At 38.2% G+C, this 24,065-nt stretch overlaps 1 protein-coding gene across 2 annotated transcripts; it reads right to left on the bottom strand.

Annotated features, from left to right (window-relative positions):
• Positions 1 to 3,632: 3,632 nt before the first annotated feature.
• EMC7 (ER membrane protein complex subunit 7) lies at positions 3,633 to 19,345 on the bottom strand. 2 transcript variants are annotated; one of them, XM_046010216.1, is made up of 5 exons: positions 19,044 to 19,343; positions 14,949 to 15,068; positions 10,109 to 10,247; positions 8,703 to 8,783; positions 3,902 to 6,301 (listed from the first exon to the last, which is right to left on the bottom strand). In XM_046010216.1, exons 1-5 carry the CDS (start codon positions 19,274 to 19,276, stop codon positions 6,149 to 6,151), a joined length of 726 nt encoding a protein of 241 aa, XP_045866172.1. In that variant the 5' UTR covers positions 19,277 to 19,343; the 3' UTR covers positions 3,902 to 6,148. The 2 variants fall into 2 exon arrangements, with proteins under 2 accessions (XP_045866173.1, XP_045866172.1); XM_046010217.1 differs by lacking the exon at positions 14,949 to 15,068 and having other exon boundaries at positions 3,633 to 6,301; positions 19,044 to 19,345.
• Positions 19,346 to 24,065: the final 4,720 nt, after the last annotated feature.

Here is a 24,065-nt window from a genome sequence, read left to right as displayed (position 1 = left end):
CATGCCCAGTGCAGAGCCAGACTTAGGGCTCTGTCTCATGACCCTGAGATCATGACCTAAGCCAAAATCAACCGTCAGACACTTAACCAACGGAGCCACCCAGACACCTCAAAAGTGTGTAAATGAGGACGCTTGGGTTCAAGTGACAGAAACCTACTAGAATTAGCCTCAGTAGAACACAAACACTACATTTTAAGACAGAACCGTGCTCTGTGGAACCCGAGGGCAAGAATGCAGGCATCTCAGCAAAGGGTTTGAACAAAGGTACAGTTCTCAAAATTCGTCTTCCATTTCAGCTCCTCTCTGTGTATCTGCTCTTTCCCAGATTTTCTCTTTGGAACTTGTTTCCTCTTTTTTTGTGGTTTGCAAGATAGAATATATAGCCATGAACACCTTGCAAGTTTGTATGTTGCCATTTCTCCTCTAGTCCCTCAGTTTAAATTTCTAACTTCCAAGGAACAGCTGTCAGCCTAATCTGGGTGAGATGCCCTTCCTGGAAAAATCAGCCATGCCCATAAGACCAGGGCCACCTGCCATGAACACAGTTGCTGGGAGAACACTCCTGTGGGGTATACCCACTCCGCAGGGGAGAACCAGTCACAAAGGGCAAACTGGATGACAATTCAACAGATAAGATGCACATTAAAGAAATAGCTTATTATCAGAGTTTAGTTTTTCCTCTCCCTTCTCCACAGCCCAATATTACTGATGTCTCATTTCCTCCTCCATAAAATATTGATCTTATTTTCCTTTTTTTTTTTTTTAAGATTTATTTATTTGTTTGATAGAGAGAGAGCGAGAGAGCACGCACAAGCAGGGAGAGAGGCAGAGGGAGAGGAAGAAGCAGGCTCCCCGCTGAGGAGGAAGCTGAAGGAGAGGCTCAGATCCCAGGACCTGGGATCATAAGCTGAGCTGGAGGCAGATGCTTAACTGACTGAGCCACCCAGATGCCCCCTGAAAATATTGATCTTACCGTTCTTCACATTCTGGGAATAATATAATTCACTTTTTGGGACAGGAGACTAGCAGATAGATGTAGATACAGCCATTCTCAGAGGTGACTTTTTGCCCAATTTTTTAAGAACTCCAAAAAAAGTAAACCTCATAGTTACTAGCATTTCACAATTTTGTTTACTATGCCACGAAATTCTTCGCAAATGAATTCCTTCTACTGCAATTTAAGTCCATCTCCTTTTTCAGACTTCATGGAGGGGTACAAAGCTGATCAGAATTGGCTTTAAAGGGGGCACCTGGGTGGCTCAGTGGGTTAAGCCTCTGCCTTCGGCTCAGGTCATGGTTTCAGGGTCCTGGGATCGAGCCCCATGTCGGGCTCTCTGCTCAGCAGAGAGTCTGCTTCCTCCTCTCTGCCTGCCTCTCTGCCTGCTTGTGATCTATCTCTCTTGTTAAATAAATCTTAAAAAAAAAAAAAAAAGAATTGGCTTTAAAGGGATTAACAGGCATTTGAAAACTCCTCAGCATTCTCTTTACCAAACTGCAAAAATTACAGACCCTTCAATCCTTCCTTAATTAGATCTAATTAATATAAGCATGAGGTTAGTAGAACCATTTGGATAGACAAACATGAGTATTACTCACTGGCAGCTTTTCTCTCAAACTTCTCTGAGTGTCCTAGGATAAAACTGGATGCAGGACTCACCTAGTAAGGATAGATGATAAGTAAGAGGTTAGGGTGCAGATAGTGAGGGAAGGGATTCAAGAGGCCTTCACAGAATCCACTGCAAGAAGAGCAAGAGAGCGTCCATGGACCTGAAAGGTTACCTGGCAGCCACTCTATCCATCACTCTCTGGGGTCACCATGGTCTCCAACCAGGGCATTTACTATATTCTTTGGGGCCGGACTCCTTAGGTTTGTAGATTACACTGTTGATTCTGCTTGCCTGTGGCTCAGGGTTGACATACTGCCTTCTCTGATCCAGTAGCACCCGGGCACCCCTGGATGATTTCATTTGTTACTCTGCCTGCCAAATTTTATTTTCTAACTTTCTAAATATAGTTATTTAGAAATATGTCTTAAAATACTCAGATATAGGGGCACCTGGGTGACTGGATTAAGTGGCTGACTCTTGATTACAGCTCAGGTCATAATCTCAGGGTCATAGGATTGAGCCCTATGTTGGGCTCACTTAGCTAGAGGTCTGCTTAAGGAGGTTTTCTCCCTCTTCCTCTGTCCTTCTCCACAGCTTGCACACACTCTCTATCTTGAATAAATAAATCTTTTTAAAAATAAAATAAATTACTCAAATATATGTAGTAGGAGCTCATTAAAAGTGAGTGAAATAAATTGCTTACATTCATATATATGGAAAACTTGGTATCTAAGGAGGTATACATATGAATCTTCAATTACTCGTTTATTAAATCTTAGTGGAATTAAATACCCTGTAAAAAGTTTTCTATTGGAAATGCTGTGCACAGCTAGTTTTTTATGGCTCTACCCATTCTTCTTCTTTACTTCTTGACTCTCTTAATTTACTCTTCCTTGTTCTTGGGCTTGCTTGCCTGGCTCGCTCAATCCCAGGAGACCGTAGCCATTAAGAATGGTGTCAGTTCCAGGGCACCTGGGGGGCTCAGGGGGTTAAAGCCTCTGCCTTCCGCTCAGGTCATGATCCCACCCCGCAGTGGGCTCTCTGCTCGGCAGGGAGCCTGCTTCCTCCTCTCTCTGCCTGCCTCTCCATCTACTTGTGATCTCTGTGTGTCAAATGAATAAATAAAATCTTTAAAAAAAAAAATGGTGTCAGTTCCCCTACACTCCCATAATAAAGTCATATTACAAAGGGAAAAGAGATAAGCTAATGTTTGGTGCTATTGGAGGGTGAATTTTTTTTTTCTAAAATAGCTCTTTTATTATTCCATCTTTGTCTCAAGAATATTTAAATTGTTAATAACTTATAGGGAACATCTGAATTTTGCGAAATCCACCTTCAAGTCCTCCTGAATAATTCAAACTTTTACCAACTGAAATATTCTCACATACCTTACAAATTTAAAAATAACTGACTCTAAATGATGACAATAATCACACCTAAATGCTAAAAGAGCACAATACAACTAGCTCCTATCTCAACATATTCCTTGAACTGAGCTAAAGTTCAATTCAAAACTAGTTCAATTCAAACTAGTTCAGTAGTTTCTAATATATTTCCTGAGATTACTACTTAGCATTATTTTTGTTGGGTTTAAATTTTAAAAAGGCACATAATTGTAAACATGCAAAAATAGGGCAATATGTAACCTGGACAGCAATAAACAGATGAAAATACTTGGTTTAATTTTTTAAGATATTTAATAAAGATGTTTTCAGAAGATTTTTTTCTTTTTAATTTGAGCACTTCCTGACAGTTTAAGCAACTATTTAAATGAAAAGGCTCTCATGTATCATTATTGACATTCCTCATGGGGACCTTTAAACCCTTCTAATACTGAAAAGTATGTTGAATGGTTGCCTCTTCCCTCCTGCCAGAGGAAATATAAGAAGAAAAATAAGATACTTTAGTACTCTGGGGAGGCTAGGTAAAATCCTGAATCTTTTCAAAATGTTAACCAGACTCAGGGTGAGTCCTGAAGTCTTCGCTCCTAAAAAAGTGCTTGAAAACTTGGGAGCTATGGACCCTTCCAGGAAGCCACTCAGGCATTCCTGGCAAGAATGGGCAACAAAGATTTAGTTTGCACAAAATCACTACTCAGGTTTAAATTAGTAGATGTGAAAAATTTTAAAACACAAGGCTTATATTAAGGAGATATATAAATATATGTATATACATATACATATATATGAATCTAAGAAAGGCCCTAAAGAGCAAAACAACACTTTGCCTCCAAATGGGGAACACCAGAAAGAATCCAAAGAAGTAGAAAAGAAAGAAAAACTTGGCAGTGATATATCATTCCTACAGGCAGGAAATAATAGGACTGGATTAAAATTCTAGTGGAATAATTTTAGATCTGGAAAAGAATTTATAGGTCTAATCCAAATCCCTCAATTTACAGATGAGGAAACTTGAGGCCCATTTATTTATTCATTTAACAAACATTTATTGTGTGCCTACATGCTCAACGCTGGAAATACAACAAAGAAGAAGACAAGACATGGTTCAAAGAGGGAAAGTGACTTGCCCAAAGTCACAAAGCAAGTTAGCAGCTAAATGGGCTCTTTGCACTAAACCCAATATTGCCTAATAAAATACAATCATTTCTGCATCTGTAAGCACACTAAGCCTTTGATGAAGGTTCTATGCAAAGATAAGATTTTCATGTACAACTGATATAGTAACATTCTGTAATATAAGAGATGTCTAGATTTTATATTCGGATGGTTTTAGAATCTTATAAAATAACCACAGAGTTTCTTTATTAGCACATGAAATAATAACTTCCTTGGAAGTGCTTTCTAATATTTTTGGTCATTAGGTATTATATGTGCAAATTTTGACAATCCAAATTTTGAAATTTTTCAAGATGATTTCCAGTCATACAACTATGACTCTCACTATATTCTGTTTCTTTTAAATTGCAACTTTCATTCAACTAGTATTTTAATATTTTATTTTCAATAAATGACTCTATTTTCAAAGATCTACCTAGTTCTACCATTAACCAATTTACCTATCTTAGTCATTCATAGCTCAACCAGTTTGGTAACCTCAGCATATAATTAACAAACAGAGATATAGTTAATAAAAATGTCCTGTATCAGAACTTACATCTTTAAAAGAAAACTTACAAGCTTCACTTCAAAACGGACAATGGTACTTACACAAAAGAGAAAATATGAATCTGGAATCAACTTCTTTTGTTATTTTTGGCTGGTTTAATACCCTTAAGAAAGCAGTAGGGGAGTTCAACATAGAAGAGGGTAAGAGACCTTTACTAGAGAAATAATAGTATAGTTTCAGAATTCATTTTTAATTAAAATAAACCAAAATAAAAGGTATGAAATTTTTATAACTTATTGAAATAAAAAGTTTTTTAGATAATCTGGACTGGAAAGTAATGTGATTTATATTCCAACAAGTCTGAGAATAATGGGAAAGATGAGGAGATTTAAAAGCTCCCTGTGCTGGGGCACCTGTGGCTGAGTGGGTTAAGCCTCTGCCTTCGGCTCAGGTCATGATCTCAGGGTCCTGGGATCAAGCCCCACATCGGGCTCTCTGCTTGGCGGGGAGCCTGCTTCCCCTTCTCTCTCTGCCTGCCTCTCTGCCTACTTGTGATCTCTCTGTCAAATAAATAAAATTAAATTAAAAAAAAAAAACAAAAAAACCCTCCCTGTGCTATACATTATAGCATGGAGCTCCAAGGTTGATTTTCCACCCTTAGTCTCCAGAAGACTCTCCTATGCGGCACTTCCTTCCCCTGACCATTCATTCCCTCTTATTATTGTGCTTCCTCCCTACATAATAAGCTCTATGGAGGACAGCCACTGGACATTATCCATCTCTGAATCCTACCTTGAAGCACAGCACATTACCGGCACTCAGTAATGAATCCCATAGATGGTAACCAAAATTTAAGAACTGGTAACAACTACTCTCATTCATATATCCATACTCTAATAAAACTAACTGTACTAACAAAAATTAAAACTACATCAGGAACATAGGCTTCCATCTCAAACATCGGGCAATGTTAAGTGCAGGGCAGGGCTGACCATTGTCAAAGGTTTCGCTACACAAAAAACCATGGTGCATGCAGCTCTAAAAATATCAACCACTTCTTTTTAAATAGAAAAGGTCAATTGCAAGCCTCATATAATGAAAGAAGAAAACTGTCTGGAATAAAAGAAACATTAAGTGAAGAAGAAATGACAAGGTCATTTTATCTCTGGATTAAGACATTTTAATATACATAATGTATAGTACTTCATATAATTTATTAATGTCATTTTCTATAGGACACTGTAATTAATTCAGTGACATCAATATTGACCTCATACAGACAAAAAATGAAAGCTGGATTTTCTTGTGTACCAAGTACAAAACATGTGCTAAAGAGTTACCACACACGACAGGTGTAAGAGATCAACTTTAAAGATGACTCAAGTTTACAGTAGTTGCTTCATACGGTTTCCCTTCAAGACTTGGATGCCACCCAGTGATCCATATTTGTGCAAATGCTATCTCCGACTGTCCAACTACCTCCTTTTGCCAGCCCCGCTTTTGCCTGTTTTACTGCTGCCGCTGCTAGACTTGCCAGAAGATTTTGAAGAGAAGAGTCTTGTCATGAACTCAGAAACATCAGGCAATTCATGGTTGGAATTCAGCATATTCATCGACTGTTCCATCTCCTGCAAGAGGACAAAGCTCAGTAAAAGGAAAGGCATTGGGATCCTTCAAGTCATCTAACAACTAACACTTCCATTAAAGGAAAGGAATAGAACAAAGAGCAGCTACTGGTCCTCAGCAATGTTCTACCCCACAGCCCTTCAGAAACCATGTTTCATACCTCCTTTATACTACTAAGCAGTGTGGTCCTTAATTAATGTCCAATAAATCTTACGTTGGTGTGATTTAGCTTATGTTTTCATAAAGAGTATTTTCTATGATTATACATGATCATATTCTTGCCATCTTGTTTTCTGGTTAAAATGCTCTGTTTTAATGTTTTTTTAAACTCATGCTTTCTTTAGATGCATATAAAAAAGAATATCAGTCTTTAACTATATACAAGGTTATCAGAAATGTTTGGACAATAACTACATATTTCCAACACTTCATTCCTAAGGCCCTTAGTAGTAAATCTGTGAATGCTATTAAGGCCCGAGTGACCTCAATCACAGCATCTAGAGCAAGCAACAGAAATGCTACAAACAAATCACTGGCAGGACCTCATAAGGATCTGGCACTTTTATTTTGAGGTTTTGTCCTCTAATAAGCCAACAATCTATAAAGTACTGCTCCACCTTCAACAATATTTATGTAATATAGGTCACACCTGAATTTTACATTAAATTCCAAAGTGAACTTAGAATTGTACTAGTTTACACATGAAAAAAACCAGCAAAAACTGTATTACCCATCATTTAAAGTTGAACACCACTTGGATATTAGCTTAGGCTTTCTCCCCAAAGGTAGAATTTATACATGGGTTTTCAAGGAGAAAGTGCATTTACAGATACCCAGGAAAAGAAACATTATAAGCATAAATCAGAAATGTTAACAAGCTCTAATCATCAAAAACTAAATGTATATGGTAAGAGGTCTTGAGACCCTGCAAAAATGTATCATCAACTCTATTTTTGAATCTCCTCAATTCCGAAGCTCTTGAATAAAGACCTTTTTACACTGCTTACTATGTGCAAAGCATTCTGCAAGGAATGAACTTTTGATCCAATGTGACCTCCAACATTTCCTTCTATTAATACCATAGGGTATTAATTACTGGTTAACAGATACAAGGATGACATAGATGTACACTTTCTGACCAACACTAAAGCAAAACTGTCAAATCTGGCAATAAGACATTCTGAAGTATAAAGCATTCTTTGATCATGAAGCTTTTTCTGCTATTCCAGCTTGGGATAAATGCCTTGCCTTCTACAGAACTTAATCATCTACTACCTCAGCAAATATTTTCATTTATTTGATGTGTATCTTATTTTCCCATTTAAAACTCTCTCACACATACACCCACAATCCTCTGATTGTGGTTTATAAACACTCAAGGACAGTGTTTATAAATTCATTCTATTTCCTACATTTAACTGGATTCTGAGTCTGTTGAAAACAGGGATGATATACAACTCATTTTTGTATCCCTAGTATCTATAACATAGATATCAATTAACAAATGTTCATTCAGCAATGAATACGGTGTCAATACATTAATATATTACATACAATGGAAAAATCTGAAACTGAGGAAACGGGCTTGTTGATGGTTTCCAGGTAGAAGAAAAATAAGGATTTAAAAAGAATTCTGGGGGGGTGCTTGGGTGGCTCAGTGGGTTAAACCCTCTGCCTTTGACTCAGGTCATGATCCCAAGGTCCTGGGATCGAGCCCTGCATTGGGCTCTCTGCTCAGTGGGGAGCCTGCTTCCCTTCCTCTCTCTCTGCCTGCCTCTCTGCCTACTTGCAATCTCTGCCTGTCAATAAAATGAATAAAATCTTTAAAAAGAATTCTGAATATTTTATGGAAGCCAATATTTAAAAGAGACAAAGCAGTGGCACTAAATTTGAAGCATCTTACTTGGCAACTCCCCGCCCATTGCAAAACCAGTATGATTTTGTGGTGAAAAGTCTAGAAGCCACTATTCTATTTTTCTCCCTTAGTTATCTGAATTTGTGTGTGTGTGTGTGTGTATCCAAACACAAAAACTAAATATATACTCTGAAGAGTTTTATAAAATAAAGGTAAATCATAAAAAGCTATCATTTTGCAAACTATATGGATTGGGGTACCATTTGAACTATTTAACAAGAGAGGCACAAAGACAGTCGTACTAAGCAAGAGTGTTTAAGCTATATGAAGAGACCCAGGCTTTTATCAGGCAGAACCAACTGAATTTATCGGGTCCAGTGGAAACAAGTAATTAAATGAGGAACATGATACTGTGTTAACACAGCCTCTGAATGAATTTGGCTAGGGAATTAGGATAAAGCTGAAAAAACCCAAGCCATTCAGCTACAACAGCTGGTTCAGGCATCAGAATATGGTTCAAAAACCCACAGAGGGGGCAAACATCTTACCCGTCTCATGTCAGGATCACTTGTATTGACCACTTTGGGCAGAAGCACAAATATCAATAATGGAAGAACCATCATCATAACCTGTGGAGGAAAAAAAATCCAGAAAGTGTTTTCCCCACTTAACAGAAGAATAAAATCTATACTTAACAATCCATGATGAAATTAAAGATTCAAATGTTATATATAGAATAAAACTACCAGCACCACCTCAATTCTACTGACCCAGCCCTGTTGATATAAGGTCCTCCTCAATGTTTGAGTACTGTAGAGTATTAAGAGCCTAATTCATGTAGGTTTGGACCTTACAGACACCTCACTTCGTATATGAGCCACCTATCATTTTGCAGAGTTTACAATTTTATTTAGCACAAACAGTATGTTTGTGTTACTCACTTTCCTTAATCTGCAGTCTGGCATTAGGAACAATGATCCTGATGGCCAACTGGGATCTTTCCAGATGACTCTGTGGTTCTTGCAGAAAATATTATATTAACCCTCTAATTAATATACATCTTCTCAAGACTGCAACATAGTACCAGGTGACTACTACAACAGATCAGTTTTGAAAAATGTCTGCCAAGCTTCCAGCACTAGTATGTTTCCACAGAATTTCAGAAATGAGAATATGGAAGATATTTCTTAATAAGGTTTGGAGTTTCATTGCTGATTTCTCCTATGCACTCTATCTACCCTCCTGGTTCTTTATGCCTGATAGCAGATCTAGGTACTATTTATTCCTCTCAAAAAATGTACATTCCCCAAATATTCCTGTTTGTGATTTAAATAGCTATCAGCAAGGAATATGATCACCATTTAGAATATTTCAAGATAATAATTCAGCTTCCAGAAGCAGAAAAAAAAAGTTCATTTGTTTCTAAAGAATGTATCCTATTTGTGTTTTATTATTAGTGGACACCATAACATCAGTTTTATATTTAAATTTAAATTATCACAGATTAAATTATCACAGAATAATTTCTCTGCACATGTGAAAGAAGGAGAAAAACACTTACTCAAGCCACCAATAGCGGCTGTTCAATAAGTGATGGCACATCCATCAGTGAGCTAATAGGCAGGTAGAACGAAGGATGAGACTGCTAACTCCACATGTGACTTACCACATACTCTTATTCCATTTGCATTTTAAAACATTTCATCATAAGTATGTGTCCCATGTCTGTTGCACATTTCAATGTCAAAGCAACCATACAATTCTCACTACATTCTTTTCATTATTATTTCCAAAGCTGCTACTTTCCTGAAATCAATAAATCAATAAACTATTCACAATTAACCTTTCATCTAACAATCTGACGTCTTTTCTTCCTACCAGGATTAGACATTTTCGATTACCTAGAATCAAATTAGAGATTAGTTAAGATACGTAATTGTAGCATGATACATACCATCGGGTTCATTAGAAAGTCTGTCCAGCCCCATGATTCCCTTTTAATAAAGTAAGAAGGTGGGCCTGAAGATTTCATTTGGAGAGGATAGGGAAGTCTGACCACTTCTGATGTTTTGATGTAATTCACATATCTTGCTCTGATAAAGCCACATGAGAAAAGCATCAGTAGTTTTATCAAAAACATTACTAGTGAAAATGTTTTTAATTTTTAATTTTTAGCAATACCTTTCGCTTTTTCCAAAATGCTTTGGCATCGAAACTCTTGATCTCAAAAATCTTATCTGTATTTCTAAAGTATTTAGCAAAATGTCAAGAAAGAACACTAGACTTGAAATCGGGAGACCTAATTTTGAGCTGTAGCTCTGTCATTACACAGGCCTGTGGGATTAGACAAGTTCTCTGTTTATATCAAAGGCTCTTTTAGAAATTCTTCTAGCTCTAATGCTCTTTGATTATATTTAATAATAAATTAATTTTGCTATAAATATACAAAGTGCTGCGTATCTCTTTAATCAAAACTCTCACCACTTTCACACATGTTCCAGCTTACTCTTTGAAAACTGCCTCCCCACTGCTCACTCATTTGCTTTCAGAACTTCTTATTTGACACCTGTTCAACCTCTTCATTCTCTACTTGGCATCTTGTTAACTAAATTCTTTCACAGTGTCCATTCCTTTATGTGTATTAGATTCTGGGTTAAGTTTTTTCTGATCCATCTTGTAGTTCATCAAACTTCTGTTCAGTTGCTTAACACATGCATTGAGTTTTGTATCCCAAAGCCTATATTTATCGGAGAAGTTCTATTTTGTTCTTTTTTCAAATATCTATGATCTATTTTTGTAGTATCTTACTCTTATGACAATAAATCTTTTGTTTTAGCATTTTAAATATAAACTATTTCATAGTTCATATCCAATAATTCTATTATCTAAGGTTCTCAGAGGTCTAATTCATCTGCTTTCTTGGGTATTTGATAAGTTATGTACTTTTTTTACATATAGGCCTGGATAGAGAGTATCTCCTTGCAGAGAGGTTATGCATTTGTCTCCACCACGAGACCAGGATTGTGACCAGGAACGATCTTGTTAACTGCATGGCTTTAAAGTTTCTGGATTATGCGGGAAGTAATAAATTCATACACTAAATTTCAATGAGGGTAGGATGGTGACTATTAAATTTCAGGAGAGATTTTTCCCTCCAAAAGGCCAGGCCCAGATTGGGAGCCTGGTCTTTTGGATTTTAGTGCCAAGGGTCAAAGCGAAAATCAAGTCCTAGATCTAATTCTGGCTCAAAGAAAGCCCAAGACTTACCTCTTACCTACATACTGCTAATAAAATCTAAGCTTCTTCTTTTTCTTTTTTCTTTTTTTAAGTAGGCTCCATGAGCTGAGATCAAGACCTAAGATTAAGAATTGGATGCTTAGCCAACTAAGCCACCCAGATGTCCCAAATCTGAGTGTTTTGGTTAGAATATCAAAACATCCAGGAATGTTTTCCAGGACAACTATCCCCCAAGGACTTTCCTTATTCTTCTGGGAGCTATACATTTAAAAGGAAATGTTTATCATATACCAAGCATGCTTACAAAATACTGGCCAAGAATATTAGGATCTTATTTAAATGCCCCTCTTTCTCTATTCTGTCCCATTCACAATTATTAAAATGATAAGGGCCTTGTTTTTAACCTATGCTTCAGGCATCCAATCATCAGGAATGGAACTGAGAATATGAATCCCACTGCTGCAACCAGTCCTTAAATGCTAAAGCAGGAAGTACTCTTTACCCAAAGCAAAAACCTTTATATATAGAAAAATATTTCCACTTGCTTACTTTATTCAAAATTCAGAACAAAAGTATATAAATACAAATTATAGTTTCTAACAGACAAGCATCCCCCCTCTTTTTTAAAAATTTTATTTATTTATCAGAGAGAGAAAGAGTGTGCACGCACAAGCAGGCAGAGTGGCAGGCAGAGGCAGAGAGAGAAGCAGGCTCTCAGCTGACAAGGAGCCAGAAGCAGGACTCAATCCCAGGACTCTGGGATCACAACCTGAGCGGAAGGCAGCAGCTTAACTGACTGAGCCACCTAGGCATCCCCAAGCATCCCCTTTTAACAACTCTCATTTCCCCCAGTATTCAGTGTTTTTGATATTTCTTTAAAAACCTGTGAAATGTGTACATAATGTACAGTGTAATCACATACCCACCCATCTCCAAACTTACAATTCTAAAATATATAAAAAGTCATAGTAAGTCCCTTGTTTTTTTTTTTTTAAAGGTATTTTGTGGTTTTTTTTGAGATTTTATTTATCTGACAGAAAGAGAGACAGCAAGAGAGGGAACACATGCAGGGGGAGTGGGAGAAGGAGAAGCAGGCTTCCAGCTGAACAGGAAGCCCAATGCGGGACTCGATCCCAGGACTCTGGGATCATGATCTGAGCTGAAGGCAGACACTTAATGACTAAGCCACCCAGGCGTCCCATGGTAAGTCCTTTGAAGCTTAAATTTAACATACTAGGATTTTACCTATGTATTTTCTTACAAATCTTCATGCCTCTAGAAAGACGTGAGAAATTTGATACCTAATGTGCTTCAACTACTTTGAAAAAATCCACTTATTCTAATCAAATATTTATAAACATATTTACAAGAGATTACCTTCAATTCAAGCTTTACCCTTGCTCTAAACAGCCAACAGCAAGAAATATGATTAGAATTTGGACAAACTAGACTATTCTAAGACAACAATTTCTTTTTTAATTTATTTATTTTTTCAGCGTAACAGTATTCATTGTTTTTGCACAACACCCAGTGCTCCATGCAAAACGTGCCCTCCCTATTACCCACCACCTGTTCCCCCAACCTCCCACCCCTGACCCTTCAAAACCCTCAGGTTGTTTTTCAGAGTCCATAGTTTCTTATGGTTAAGACAACAATTTTAACTTCAAAAATTGGGGGGAGGGGAATTTGTTTCTAAGTGGCATCATTTTTAGTGACATCATTAGTTTCATGATAATATCAAGAATGTAAGTTATAATTGTCTTGTTCATTACACATGTTAAAAAAGTAGAAAGAATAGGCACCTGGGTGGCTCAGTCATTGGGCGTCTGCCTTCAGCTCAGGTCATGATCCCAGGATCCTGGGATCCTGGGATCCATTGGGCTCCCTGCTCAGTGGGGAGCCTGTTTCTCCCTCTCCAGCTCTCCAGTGCTTGTGCTCCCTCTCTTGTTCTCTCTCTCTCTGTCATAAATAAATAAAATCTTTTAAAAAAAAAAAGGAGGAGAAAGAAAACCCTACCTGTCTATCAGTAGGCACAGGCATCAATGGACTAATCTGTAGCTGATAATAAAGGATGAGACAGCTCTATGTGAGACTCACTCTACATGAATTATAATATTATACTTTTATGACATTCAGTGTCCAAAAACAAAACAAAGCAAAACATAAGGTGAAGAAAGAAGAAAAACATTTTAGGTGTAAACACTATCTCAAATGTAAATATTATAGTACCAACTGAACCTATCTCTATCATGTCAGCTCAATTTGCAGTCGCTACAAATCAACCTAAATATTCTCGGCACATACCAAAAAGGTCAGTAATAAAACAGAACCCCAAAATTATTTTTGCCTTTCCAAGACCTATGCTATATTACTGTAACATGGAGTTATTGTTTGTGATAGCTCAAAGAGACATTACCATCAAAATTCTTTCATATTTGTCACCATACCTCAATAAAGCTAGAAAAAAATAATCAAATAAGTAAAATTTATTTATTTATTTATTTATTGGTCAGTGTAGACCAAAGAGAATACTACTAGTATGGGACAATAATAAATAAATAAATAAAATAAACTGCTGAATAACAGAAGGAATAACTGTGGACATCTACACAACAGATTCTAACTTCAAATGGATTTGTGGTATTCCATACTCACAGCCTGAATTATTCCCACATTCTTTTCACCTCAACTTCAAAGCATATGCTCATCTACTTAGAAATTATACTGTGAAAAAAAAAATAAATAAAAATAAAAATAAATTTAAAAAAAAAGAAATTATACTGTGCTTTTTTCTTATCATGATCCTCACTTTGAGATAAACTACACAATGTAATCCATCGTTTGCCCCCAAAATACTAAATTTCCACTGCACACTAAATATTTCAGAAAGGAAGAACTGTAGAAATTTCCAAATCAATACAACTATTAAGTAGATATTAAGAGGTATTGCCAAAATATCCCAGTGAAAAACAGGTGGCATATAATATTTCTAATTTAGAAAAGTTAAATTATTTCCCACTTTAAATAATCATATTTCTTTTTTTTAAGATTTATTTATTTGTCAGAGAGAAAGAGAGAGAGCGCACAAGCAGGGGGAGCAGCAGGCAGAGGGAGAAGAGAAGCAGCCTCCCCGCTGAGCAAGGATGAGATGTGGGACTCTCAGGGTCCTGGGACCATACCTTAGTTGAAGACAGAAGCTTAACCAACTGACAACCATTATTTCAATTATAACTTTCACAGGGCTTTTGCTCTCATAGTAGGTAATCGTGCCTCTTCTCTATTATAATCATATTAGGAGCTTTAAAATAAATTTAAGCCAGAGCAGGAGGAAATTCAACTTTGCAGTATTACCAATGCTCAAATTAAAACAATGTAAGGATATTGGGAGGTGGGGGCAGAGAGGAAAAAAAATTTTAAATTAAAGACAATATAAGGATATTTTTATGGAATACCTAGTTTAAATGAGAAAATTTCAACCCTAATTATAAATTCTAAAAGGAATATAGGAGGTACTCAGCAGCCTTGCCTTTTGTAAAAACTGAATCAGGTGCCCTTACCTCATTTTTCCTTTTGAAGTGATATCTACTCGGACAGGATCAAACCTGTAAGCTGGAGATATAACTTCCACTACATAAGATCCAGAAGGTATATCATGAACCACAAAACTCCCATCTGTCCTAGAAAAATGAAAATCATATTTAGATACTTCTGATCAATAGCTTGCTTTTTCCTTATGTTCTAAATCATCTGTTAACTCCCAAATCAACCCCCCCCATCAAATGACAGAGAAATTGACAACAACAAAAAAAGTCCCCAAACTGGCGAGAATTGTCCCCATGCTTCAGCTTCCATAATCACACAGAAAGGATTTTGGAAAATACACCACAGCACTCCACAGGAGCAGAGAATCCTGACATAGAAAGTACTTCTAGTTCCTTCTGGGGGATAGTCGATAATAGGGGCACAGTTTCAATTCTGAAGCCATGTCTTCATTCAAGAGCAATTATCAATATGCATCATTACTACATTAAGGTTCCTGCAACAACTCCTTAATTAAAAATAAATGGCTTTTCCCCCTAGTTTTTGTTTGCATTTTGTTGTCTTTCTTTCTTTCTAACAAGAAGGCCATCGAGTACAATTTGTTCCACTTGTTACAAATAGTTCCCATTTACTCTGGCTACTTTTGTTTGGATATACAGAAGTTTAACAGGTTTATGTAGTTAAAACTATCCGCCTTTTCCATACTGATTTTTTAAAAACCTTCTAGACTTAGAAAACCATCCCATCCAAGAGCTGATAATTTCAGATTCACAGATCAAAATCAATTTGTTTTAATATTGGGAAACTGACATTCTGAGGAAAACAAAGTTTCTGTTTCAGGAAAAAACAAATGATCCTAAAAGGAACTGCTTTATCAGAGAAATCCCTGGATCATAATACATTAAACAATGCTTCTTAAATCACTGGGCTCTTTCAGGGCAACTGGGTGGCTTAGTCAGTTAAGTGTTACCCTTCAGCTCAGGTCATGATCTCAGGGTCCTGCCATGGAGTCCCAGATCAGGCTCTCTGCTCAGTGCGGAGTCCTCTTGTCCCTCTCACTTTCCCTCTGAGCTCACTCGCACACTCTCTCTCTCTCCCTAATAAATAAATAAATAAAATCTTAAAAAAACAGTCCTTAGGCTCTTTCACAGCTGAAGGAATAATTTATTCTGCCACACCCACAATATTTACTAAAGGTAAAAGGAAAAGACATTCCTTGCTATTTCAAAGTATAGACTGAACTAAAACAGAACTGAAATGTAAACATCAAGTTAACTTATTCCTGGGCTGGATATCATCACTGGGCCTTCGTACCCACTCACCACCCTTCAACTCTTTATAGACTGGAGGAAGGAAAGAAAATGAGCTTAGCATATTTTTCCCCAGCTCTCTCCCTGAGAGTCCACCTCTGACTTGCTGTGTCAAGGGACAGTGCTCCTCTGAAGGCCTTTCTTCCCCTCTAGGTCCCAGTAAACGTTACCTCCCCTAATTCCTTCAGGCTTAGAGGTAATAGTAGCCTTGATGTTGTAAACTCTAGAGTACTGCACAATCTGGTTGTTTCCCTATACCAATGACTACAGTGTTTAATCCCTTCATTAGACTCTCCTTGAATAATTCTAATTTGGGTGTCCTCTGCTTCTTTTTTTTTTTTTAAAGATTTTATTTATTTATTTGATAGAGAGAAATCACAAGAGAGGCAGGCAGAGAGAGAGGAAGGGAAGCAGGCTCTCCGCTGAGCAGAGAGCCCGATGCGGGACTCGATCCCAGGACCCTGAGATCATGACCCGAGCCGAAGGCAGCGGCTTAACCCACTGAGCCACCCAGGCGCCCTGTCTTCTGCTTCTTGATGGGAACCTCAATGAACAAACTTCAAAATATTTTTCTAGATCCAGAAAAAGAATTAAACTAATGATTGTGAAACACAACAGCAGATCTAACTACCCAAAGGAAAAAGCAAATCTATTTTTCACCATAAGACAAATATTTGAGAAAGATAACATTTTATATTCATTTTATTATGAAATTTTAAAACTTGGTTTTCAAAATGTACTCTGCAATATGTAAGTTTTGTTGGATCCTGACTTGAAAGAATTATATGGAGCATTTTTGAGATAAATGAACTGGGTATTAGATGAAGCTGTAGCGTTATTACTTATTTTATTAAGTCAATAATGGTATCGTGGGGGGGGTTACACCCTTACCTTTTAGAGACACATAATAATGCTTTTTCAAGGGAGATTATATTTAGGGTGGTATTTAAATATTCCAGAAAAAAAAAATAAATGTGGTACAGAGGAGACATGAAACAGAACAGTAGATTGCACCCTCAGTCAAAACTCCCCTCATTTCTATTAGCCAAGGCCCAAGCCACCTCCAACAAGCCTAACTGTAAGTCAAAACTCCAAGCTAATTATGCAAAGCAAGTAGAAGACAATTACTATCCCTCTTCCAACAAGTTTCCCACCATAAGCTCCTCGTATTAATTCTTAGCCTTTCTACAAACAGAAGAACATGAAATGGTGTAAGTAACTGCTCCCAAAATATTAACTGGGGGATAAAAAGAAACAGATGACAAAGTACTACATATTGTATTTTACTATTAAAAACTCATCGGAAAAGATACAATAAAATGTTAACTCTTGTTATCCCTAATTTGTTTACATTTTCTTCAATTAACATATTGCTTATACATTACTTTAAAATAAAAATAATAGGGGCAGCTGGGTGGCTCAGTCGTTAAACGTCTGCCTTTAGCTCAGGTTATGATTCCAGGGTCCTAGGATCAAGACCCACATTGGGCTCCCTGCGGGGAGCCCACTTCTCCCTCACCCACTCCTTCTGCTTGTGTTCCCTCTCTCGGTGTATGTTTATGAAATAAATAAATAAATAAAATCTCCAAAAAAACTAAACTAGTAAATGCTTTATAAAAGAATGGAATACTGCAGAAAAGAGAAGCCAAAACGTCAATTTACACTAATTTCCCAAGGTTTAATTGAGAGTTTTTTCATTAAAACATCATTACTTGGGGGCAAACCCTAAAGAATGCCCTAACGCCAGATTTGTAAATACAAATAGCATTAAAAGACTAACTTCTCATCATTATCTATTAATCTGAGATTCAAATCTCATTCAACAGCACCTGGATGATCTGAATATTTGCAAATCAGATTTAGAAGTAAACGTCCAAATTTAAGATGTCTGGGTTGCAAATACCACTTGCTGGTATACAAACCTATCAGAGAAACATTTCCTTTCCTAAATATTTTCTTTCAGTTCACAGTTTCACCTCCCAAGCAGTGACTGAAAGACTTAAAACATCACATTTGTGCCTAAACATCTGAAAAGCAGGCGGCTGCAAAACCGGAGTGCTAATAAATTCACCACGTTCTTTAATATAGGCTGAAATCCCATTTTTGCTAATAACTAGAAAAGAAAGAAGCATGTAAGCAAATGTGGAGAACCCCCAGTCTCACATAAATGCCACCATGTGTGATGTTGCAAATCCCTCAATGAATTCAACTGTAAAAAAGAACAACAATCCCACCACCAGGCATTAAAAAAAAAGGTGCTTTGATTAGGGACTTCAGGGCCCATTAATTTGAGAAGCAGCAACATTAGCCTCCCAGTTTATGCCATCATAGAAGTCCTTTGGGTTTTGAGAATTCCCACTTGCTTAGCATCTTTATACACAACATCAAACTGCCAAAAGACTGAAATGAATGCAAAAAGTGGCCAGATTCTAGAGAGACCAAATGAGATGCAAAGGAAAGAATTCAGCACAAAACAAATAAGGGGTCCACCTGTCCCGAGGGCCCAGGAGGGGTCGACCCCTACAAAGCAAAAATGGAGTTGAAAATAACGGATCCCACTGCTCCGGCCCTGGGGCAAGCACCTGTCACCCTCATTTCTGAGATACACGGAATGGGGTGATGGGGAAAATAGGGGAAAGCGTCGGGTTGCTTCCCAAGGTCTCCCGGCACAGACTGCGATCGACGCCCACCCTTTCACCCTCCGACAGCGACGTCGTCAGTTCTTGACACTTGGCTCTCCTAGAGGGAATTCCCTTCCGGCTTCCACGCCAACCGCTTTCCCGCTGCCCATAGGATGCTCACTTAAGGAATCCGACATGCTCTTCTCCGTCTACTAGCACTCGGGCGGCCGAGATCCAGTCCTGGGGCTTCACTCCTGGAACAACCGCACGTCCCTCAATCTTGAAGCGATCTCCCATGCCGACCCCAGTCCCGCCTGACACATCGGCAGTAGCCCCAGGCAGCTCCGAGCTCTGGGCATCCCCTGAGAGTAACAGAAGAAGGACGGAAGAGAAGCCCCAAACAGCGGCCGCCATGACAGCAGCTCTCAGCGGCCAGGCCGGCAGCCCCGGAAGCCCTCCCAGCCTCCCAAGTGTCGTCGGCGCCGCCGCCGGCCGATGTCGTCATCACAGTGCGCCGGATCCTGGCGCGAGCTGAGGACTCAAACCCGAAGGACTGAGTCTTGAGCCAATCGCCTTGCGAAGCGGAAATGAGGCAAAGTACCGCCGGGAACTCCCGGCGCTCGGGATTGGAAGGCGGTCTGAGGAAAGTGTCAGCTGCCTCTGAGGGGGACCGCCCACAAAGCGAAAGTGGGGGGGTGTGTGTTGCTGTGGCAGCCGGCCCCGCCCCAGAGTAAAAGATAGTGAGACTGAGAGCGGGGAAGCTCTGAAGTTGTGTCTGCAAATGAGCCTCCGGCTTTAGGGGAAACGGGTTCAGAAGAGAGCTTTCAAAAAAAGTTCTAGAGATTCCCCAAGGCGTGTGAGATGAAAATGTTCCCATTTGAGTGTTTAAAGGAGATCATGGGGGTGCCTGGGTGGCTCAGTGGGTTAAAGCCTCTGCCTTCGGCTCAGGTCATGATCCCGGAGTCCTGGGATCAAGTCCCCCATCCAGCAGGGAGCCTGCTTCCTCCTCTCTGCCTACTGCTCTGCCTGCTTGTGATTTCTGTCAAATAAATAAAATCTTAAAAAAAAAAAAAAAAAGGAGATCATGTATCTGCATAGAAAATAGCTGGAAAAGATACATAACTATTTACTAAGGGTTGCCTCTGGCGAAAAATGAAAGAGTTGAGGGACATTTAATCTGGTACTACACCATTCGTTTGATTTTGAACGCTTTACCGTAAACACAACGTTAGGGATGGGGGGACCTGCCAGTATTGATCCCGGGGACTAAGTCAAGATTTCAGAGATCATCATTCAATCTTTTCATTTTCTTGATGATAGGAAGTAACGTGCCCAAGGTTTCTGTTAACTATCAACGTTGTTCTTTCGAATACAAATCTCTGAGTACAAAACTATATTGAAGATTATTGAGGGAAATGCATTTTTTTGCCTTGTGAATTCTTAGACTTAGTCTCCTAAAGAAAAATAACAAATATTGGGGGGAAGGATACGAGAACCAAGTCCTCTGAGGCACTGGCAAGGGGTAGAGATGCAGCCCCTGGGGCCACTCCATACTCTATATCCTCCTGAGCATCAGCGACTGTGGGTTAGGGGTGCTTTCCCTCTGAAGGTAGCCATTGCTTCACAGTTGGTCTTTGGAAGATGCAAAGCTACGGTAAAAAGATTTCAGGGGCTACAACCCTACACTAAACTACACTACACTAGTGTAGTACAACTACACTAAACTATGAAGGAAATTTTCACTTTTCTAAAATGTTACAAAATTTACCAATATGCTGAAATAAAAATAGCTTCATCCCTAAATTTTCTGATATTCTTTTACATATTCTTGGTGACCCTGCTTTGTTGGTGTCTTAGACACATGTTCAATTTGATTAGTAGGTCATCAGTGTTGATCTTAATACTGTATATAGCATCTGGAGGTTTACTTTTTATAGAGGGCAGAGTGGAAGAAGACCAGCAGCAAACAGCAACTGAGCTCTGCATCCCCATTTCTGTCTTTCTCTTTGTTCCCCTACCTTATTGTCACTCTAATACAAAAAAATCTAATGATCTGAACCCCTCAAATGCCAGCTTATACCTCCACAGGCGTAGATGGAGTAGAGAAGTCCCAGTAATGTTTTCTAGTAATGTGAAATACTATTATCTCTGGTGTTTTCTAGGAACTGCATAGGTATTCAACTTTAAGTTATGCAAGAATTATTCTATAATGTATCTCATGGACTGATGCCTTATAAAAGAAACTGTAATTATAATGAAATATTTTAGAAAGACTGTATACTAGACTTGCTCTGTTTGCCCAGCCAGATTCATTCTCTACCCTTCACTCTGCTTTGTGTCTTAGAAGACTGGATCTTGAAGGATTGCATCAACTTGGTTCCTTTGACCTCTGGGTGGTTGTAATTGGGTTCAGCCATTAGGAGGTATATGCAGGACACTTCATTCAGTTTCTCTTACTTCTGCCCATAATTGCAAGAAAGTTTAATGAAGGGATAATTTACAATAACCCCCTCAGGGCTTCCATCTATTTCCTGCCACGATTTTGACCGGTATAGATGTCAAGCAGACCTACTTATCTTAATTATGGGAAATACTGTTAAAATGAGAGATGATCAGTTTATTATCCAAGTCCTTTAATTTTTATCTTTCTTTTTTGCAGCCTGACTCTTGGCTTCTTCATATCAGGGCCACAAGGGGGTGAACAAGGATAGGGACAGAGACAACGTTCAAAAACCACACAAAGCAGTTTTATAAATGTTGGATTGTACCAACAGAGGTTGAGTCTGGATTTTACAGGTTGAGTCTGGATTTTACAGGTAGTATTTATTTTATGTTTTAAAAAGGTGTTAATGTTTCTGATTTTTTGCAATTTTTTATAATATAAATGTTTTATTAATATAAATTGCAAAAATATAAAGCTATTTTAAAAATAAAAACAGAGGCTAACATTACTAAAAATATATAATAGAATTTACCCTGACATCTTATAATTTGAATAAGCCAAAAAACGGTTGTCATCCTTATCTGGATTTTTCCATTATCACTTAAAGTGGCATCTTTGATGATGATTTTGGTCTTTTCCTCCCTGTCAGTAATTTGCTTGTCAGCATCTTTCAGTGTTAAGGAGCTTTTCAAACAATTCTTTGTACATTGGCTGTTACAGGTTTTAAGGCTGTTAGCAGGTTTTAAGGTGTGACTACAAAGTAATGAGGATTATACCCTTCTCTACTTCTCTTATATTTAAATCAGTGGGTTTGTTTTTAAAAAATAGAATAATATTAGCAGTATGCTTTGGAAACGTCAGCTGAGCCAATATCCAAACACCCTGCTATTTGCTTTAAGTGATTTTTGCACTCTGAGTTCTCAATCCTCATTTACTTCAAGTAAAGATTAGCTAATCGTTTTCACTCAAATAAACTGGAGCCAATTTCCTTAATATTTAGAAATGCCCATCATCCACTAGTACTCCAAGTTTGGCTTTCTGAAGTTCCCTGTGGAGTCCTCTGAAATGGGATGTGTAACCCACCATTCTCAGAGAGGGCTGAAAAGGCATCTAATTTGACTTAATGTCCTGCAAAAATAAATTAGAGAGATTTCACTTTTCATTTTACTCTTAAGTTCTCATCCCTTCCACCAGATTATCAGAAAATCTTAAGTAAAATGAATTGGGATAGTGTGAAGATACACTAAACAATTTAAACATGAGGAGGAAACAATTATTTTTAATATTAAGCAAAAAGGCAAAATTTTCAACATCCCGGGAAATTCTAGAGAAAGTGCTTTGTAAACGCTGATATAAATATTGTTAGTTATTGTGTTCGAACACTAGTGAATAAGAAATTAAAGTGTTAAAATGAAGATTTAACATAATACTACCCTCTGTGCATTTGGGCTCTTTCCTCCAGAGGAACCCAGCTTCTCACTGGCCTGTGGCTGCAGGATAGCAACGTTCCATGCACCACAGGGACCCAGGCTAAAGGACTGGCTCCAAAACCAGTCACACAATCCGTGAAATACAATCGTTGAACTCCAGTTTCACACAAGGCATCTCTAAGCACTCTTTGTGACATCCCTGTTTTGTCTGCCTTATATGCCAGCCTTCATAAAGCATTAACCCTCTGTTTACGTCTGTGCATAACATGTGTAAAAACTTCTTGGCTTTTCTTCTTGGTTTGTGTCTTGTCATGTTTTTTAAAAAATTGTAGCATAATATACATAATATGAAATGTACCATTAAGTGCCCACTTAAGTAGGGTTAAGTCTTGTCCATCCAATTTCCAGAACTTTTCCAACCTGCAAAACAGAGGTCTATATTCATTAAACAAATCCCTATTTTCCTCTGCCTCAGCCCCTGGGAACCACCATTCTACTTTCAGTTTCTATGCATTCGTTTAGATAGCTCATGTGAGTGGAATCGTACAGTATATATCCTGTAGCTGGCTTATTTTACTTTGTATAATGTCCTCAAGGTTTACCCCGTTGTACCATGTGTTACCATATCACTATTTTCTTCCTTTTTAAGACTGAATAATATCCCATTGTATGTTTATACTACTTTTTAAATCCATTCACCCGTTGATGGACATGTGAGTTGCTTCTACCTTTTGGTTATTGTGACTAGTGCTGCTAATAGTGCATGGATGTACAAATACCTGTTCGAATCTCTACTTTCGCTTCTTTTGAGTATGTACCCAGAAGTGGGATTGCTGGGTCACACGGTATTTCTTTTCTTTCTTTTTTTTTTAAGATTTTATTTATTTATTTGACAGACAGAGATCACAAGTAGGCAGAGAGGCAGGCAGAGAGAGAGGAGGAAGCAGGCTCCCTGCTGAGCAGAGAGCCTGATTCGGGGCTCAATCCCAGGACTCTGGGATCATGACCTGAGCCCAGGGCAGAGGCTTTTACCCACGGAGCCACCCAGGTGCCCCTCATATGGTATTTCTATGTTTATTTTTTTTTTGAGCAGTCTCCATACTGTCTTCCACAGCAGCTGCACCATTTTACATTACCTCTAGCAATGCACAAGCGTTCCAGTTTCTCTACATCCTCACACTTGTTAATTTGTTGTTGTGGTGGTGGTTGTTTTTATAATAGTCATCCTAATAGATGAGAAGCTGTATCTCATTGTGATTTTTGACTTGCATTTCCCTAATAACTAGTGCTATGGTCAAATATTTGTGTTCCCTCAAAATTCAGAGGTTAA

The sequence above is a fragment of the Meles meles genome, chromosome 6, assembly GCF_922984935.1.
Source record: "Meles meles chromosome 6, mMelMel3.1 paternal haplotype, whole genome shotgun sequence".
Lineage (NCBI taxonomy): Eukaryota > Metazoa > Chordata > Mammalia > Carnivora > Mustelidae > Meles > Meles meles.
This window is presented reverse-complemented; position numbering and strand designations above follow the sequence as displayed.

Coding starts and splice junctions, on each gene's coding strand:
- EMC7 (XM_046010216.1), bottom strand. CDS start 19,276: ATGGCGGCCGCTGTTTGGGGCTTCTCTTCCGTCCTTCTTCTGTTACTC. Junction 8,784..10,108: donor ACTTTCTAATGAACCCGATG/GTATGTATCATG, acceptor TTTCCTCCACAG/GTTATGATGATGGTTCTTCC. Junction 6,302..8,702: donor GTGATCCTGACATGAGACGG/GTAAGATGTTTG, acceptor GTCCTCTTGCAG/GAGATGGAACAGTCGATGAA.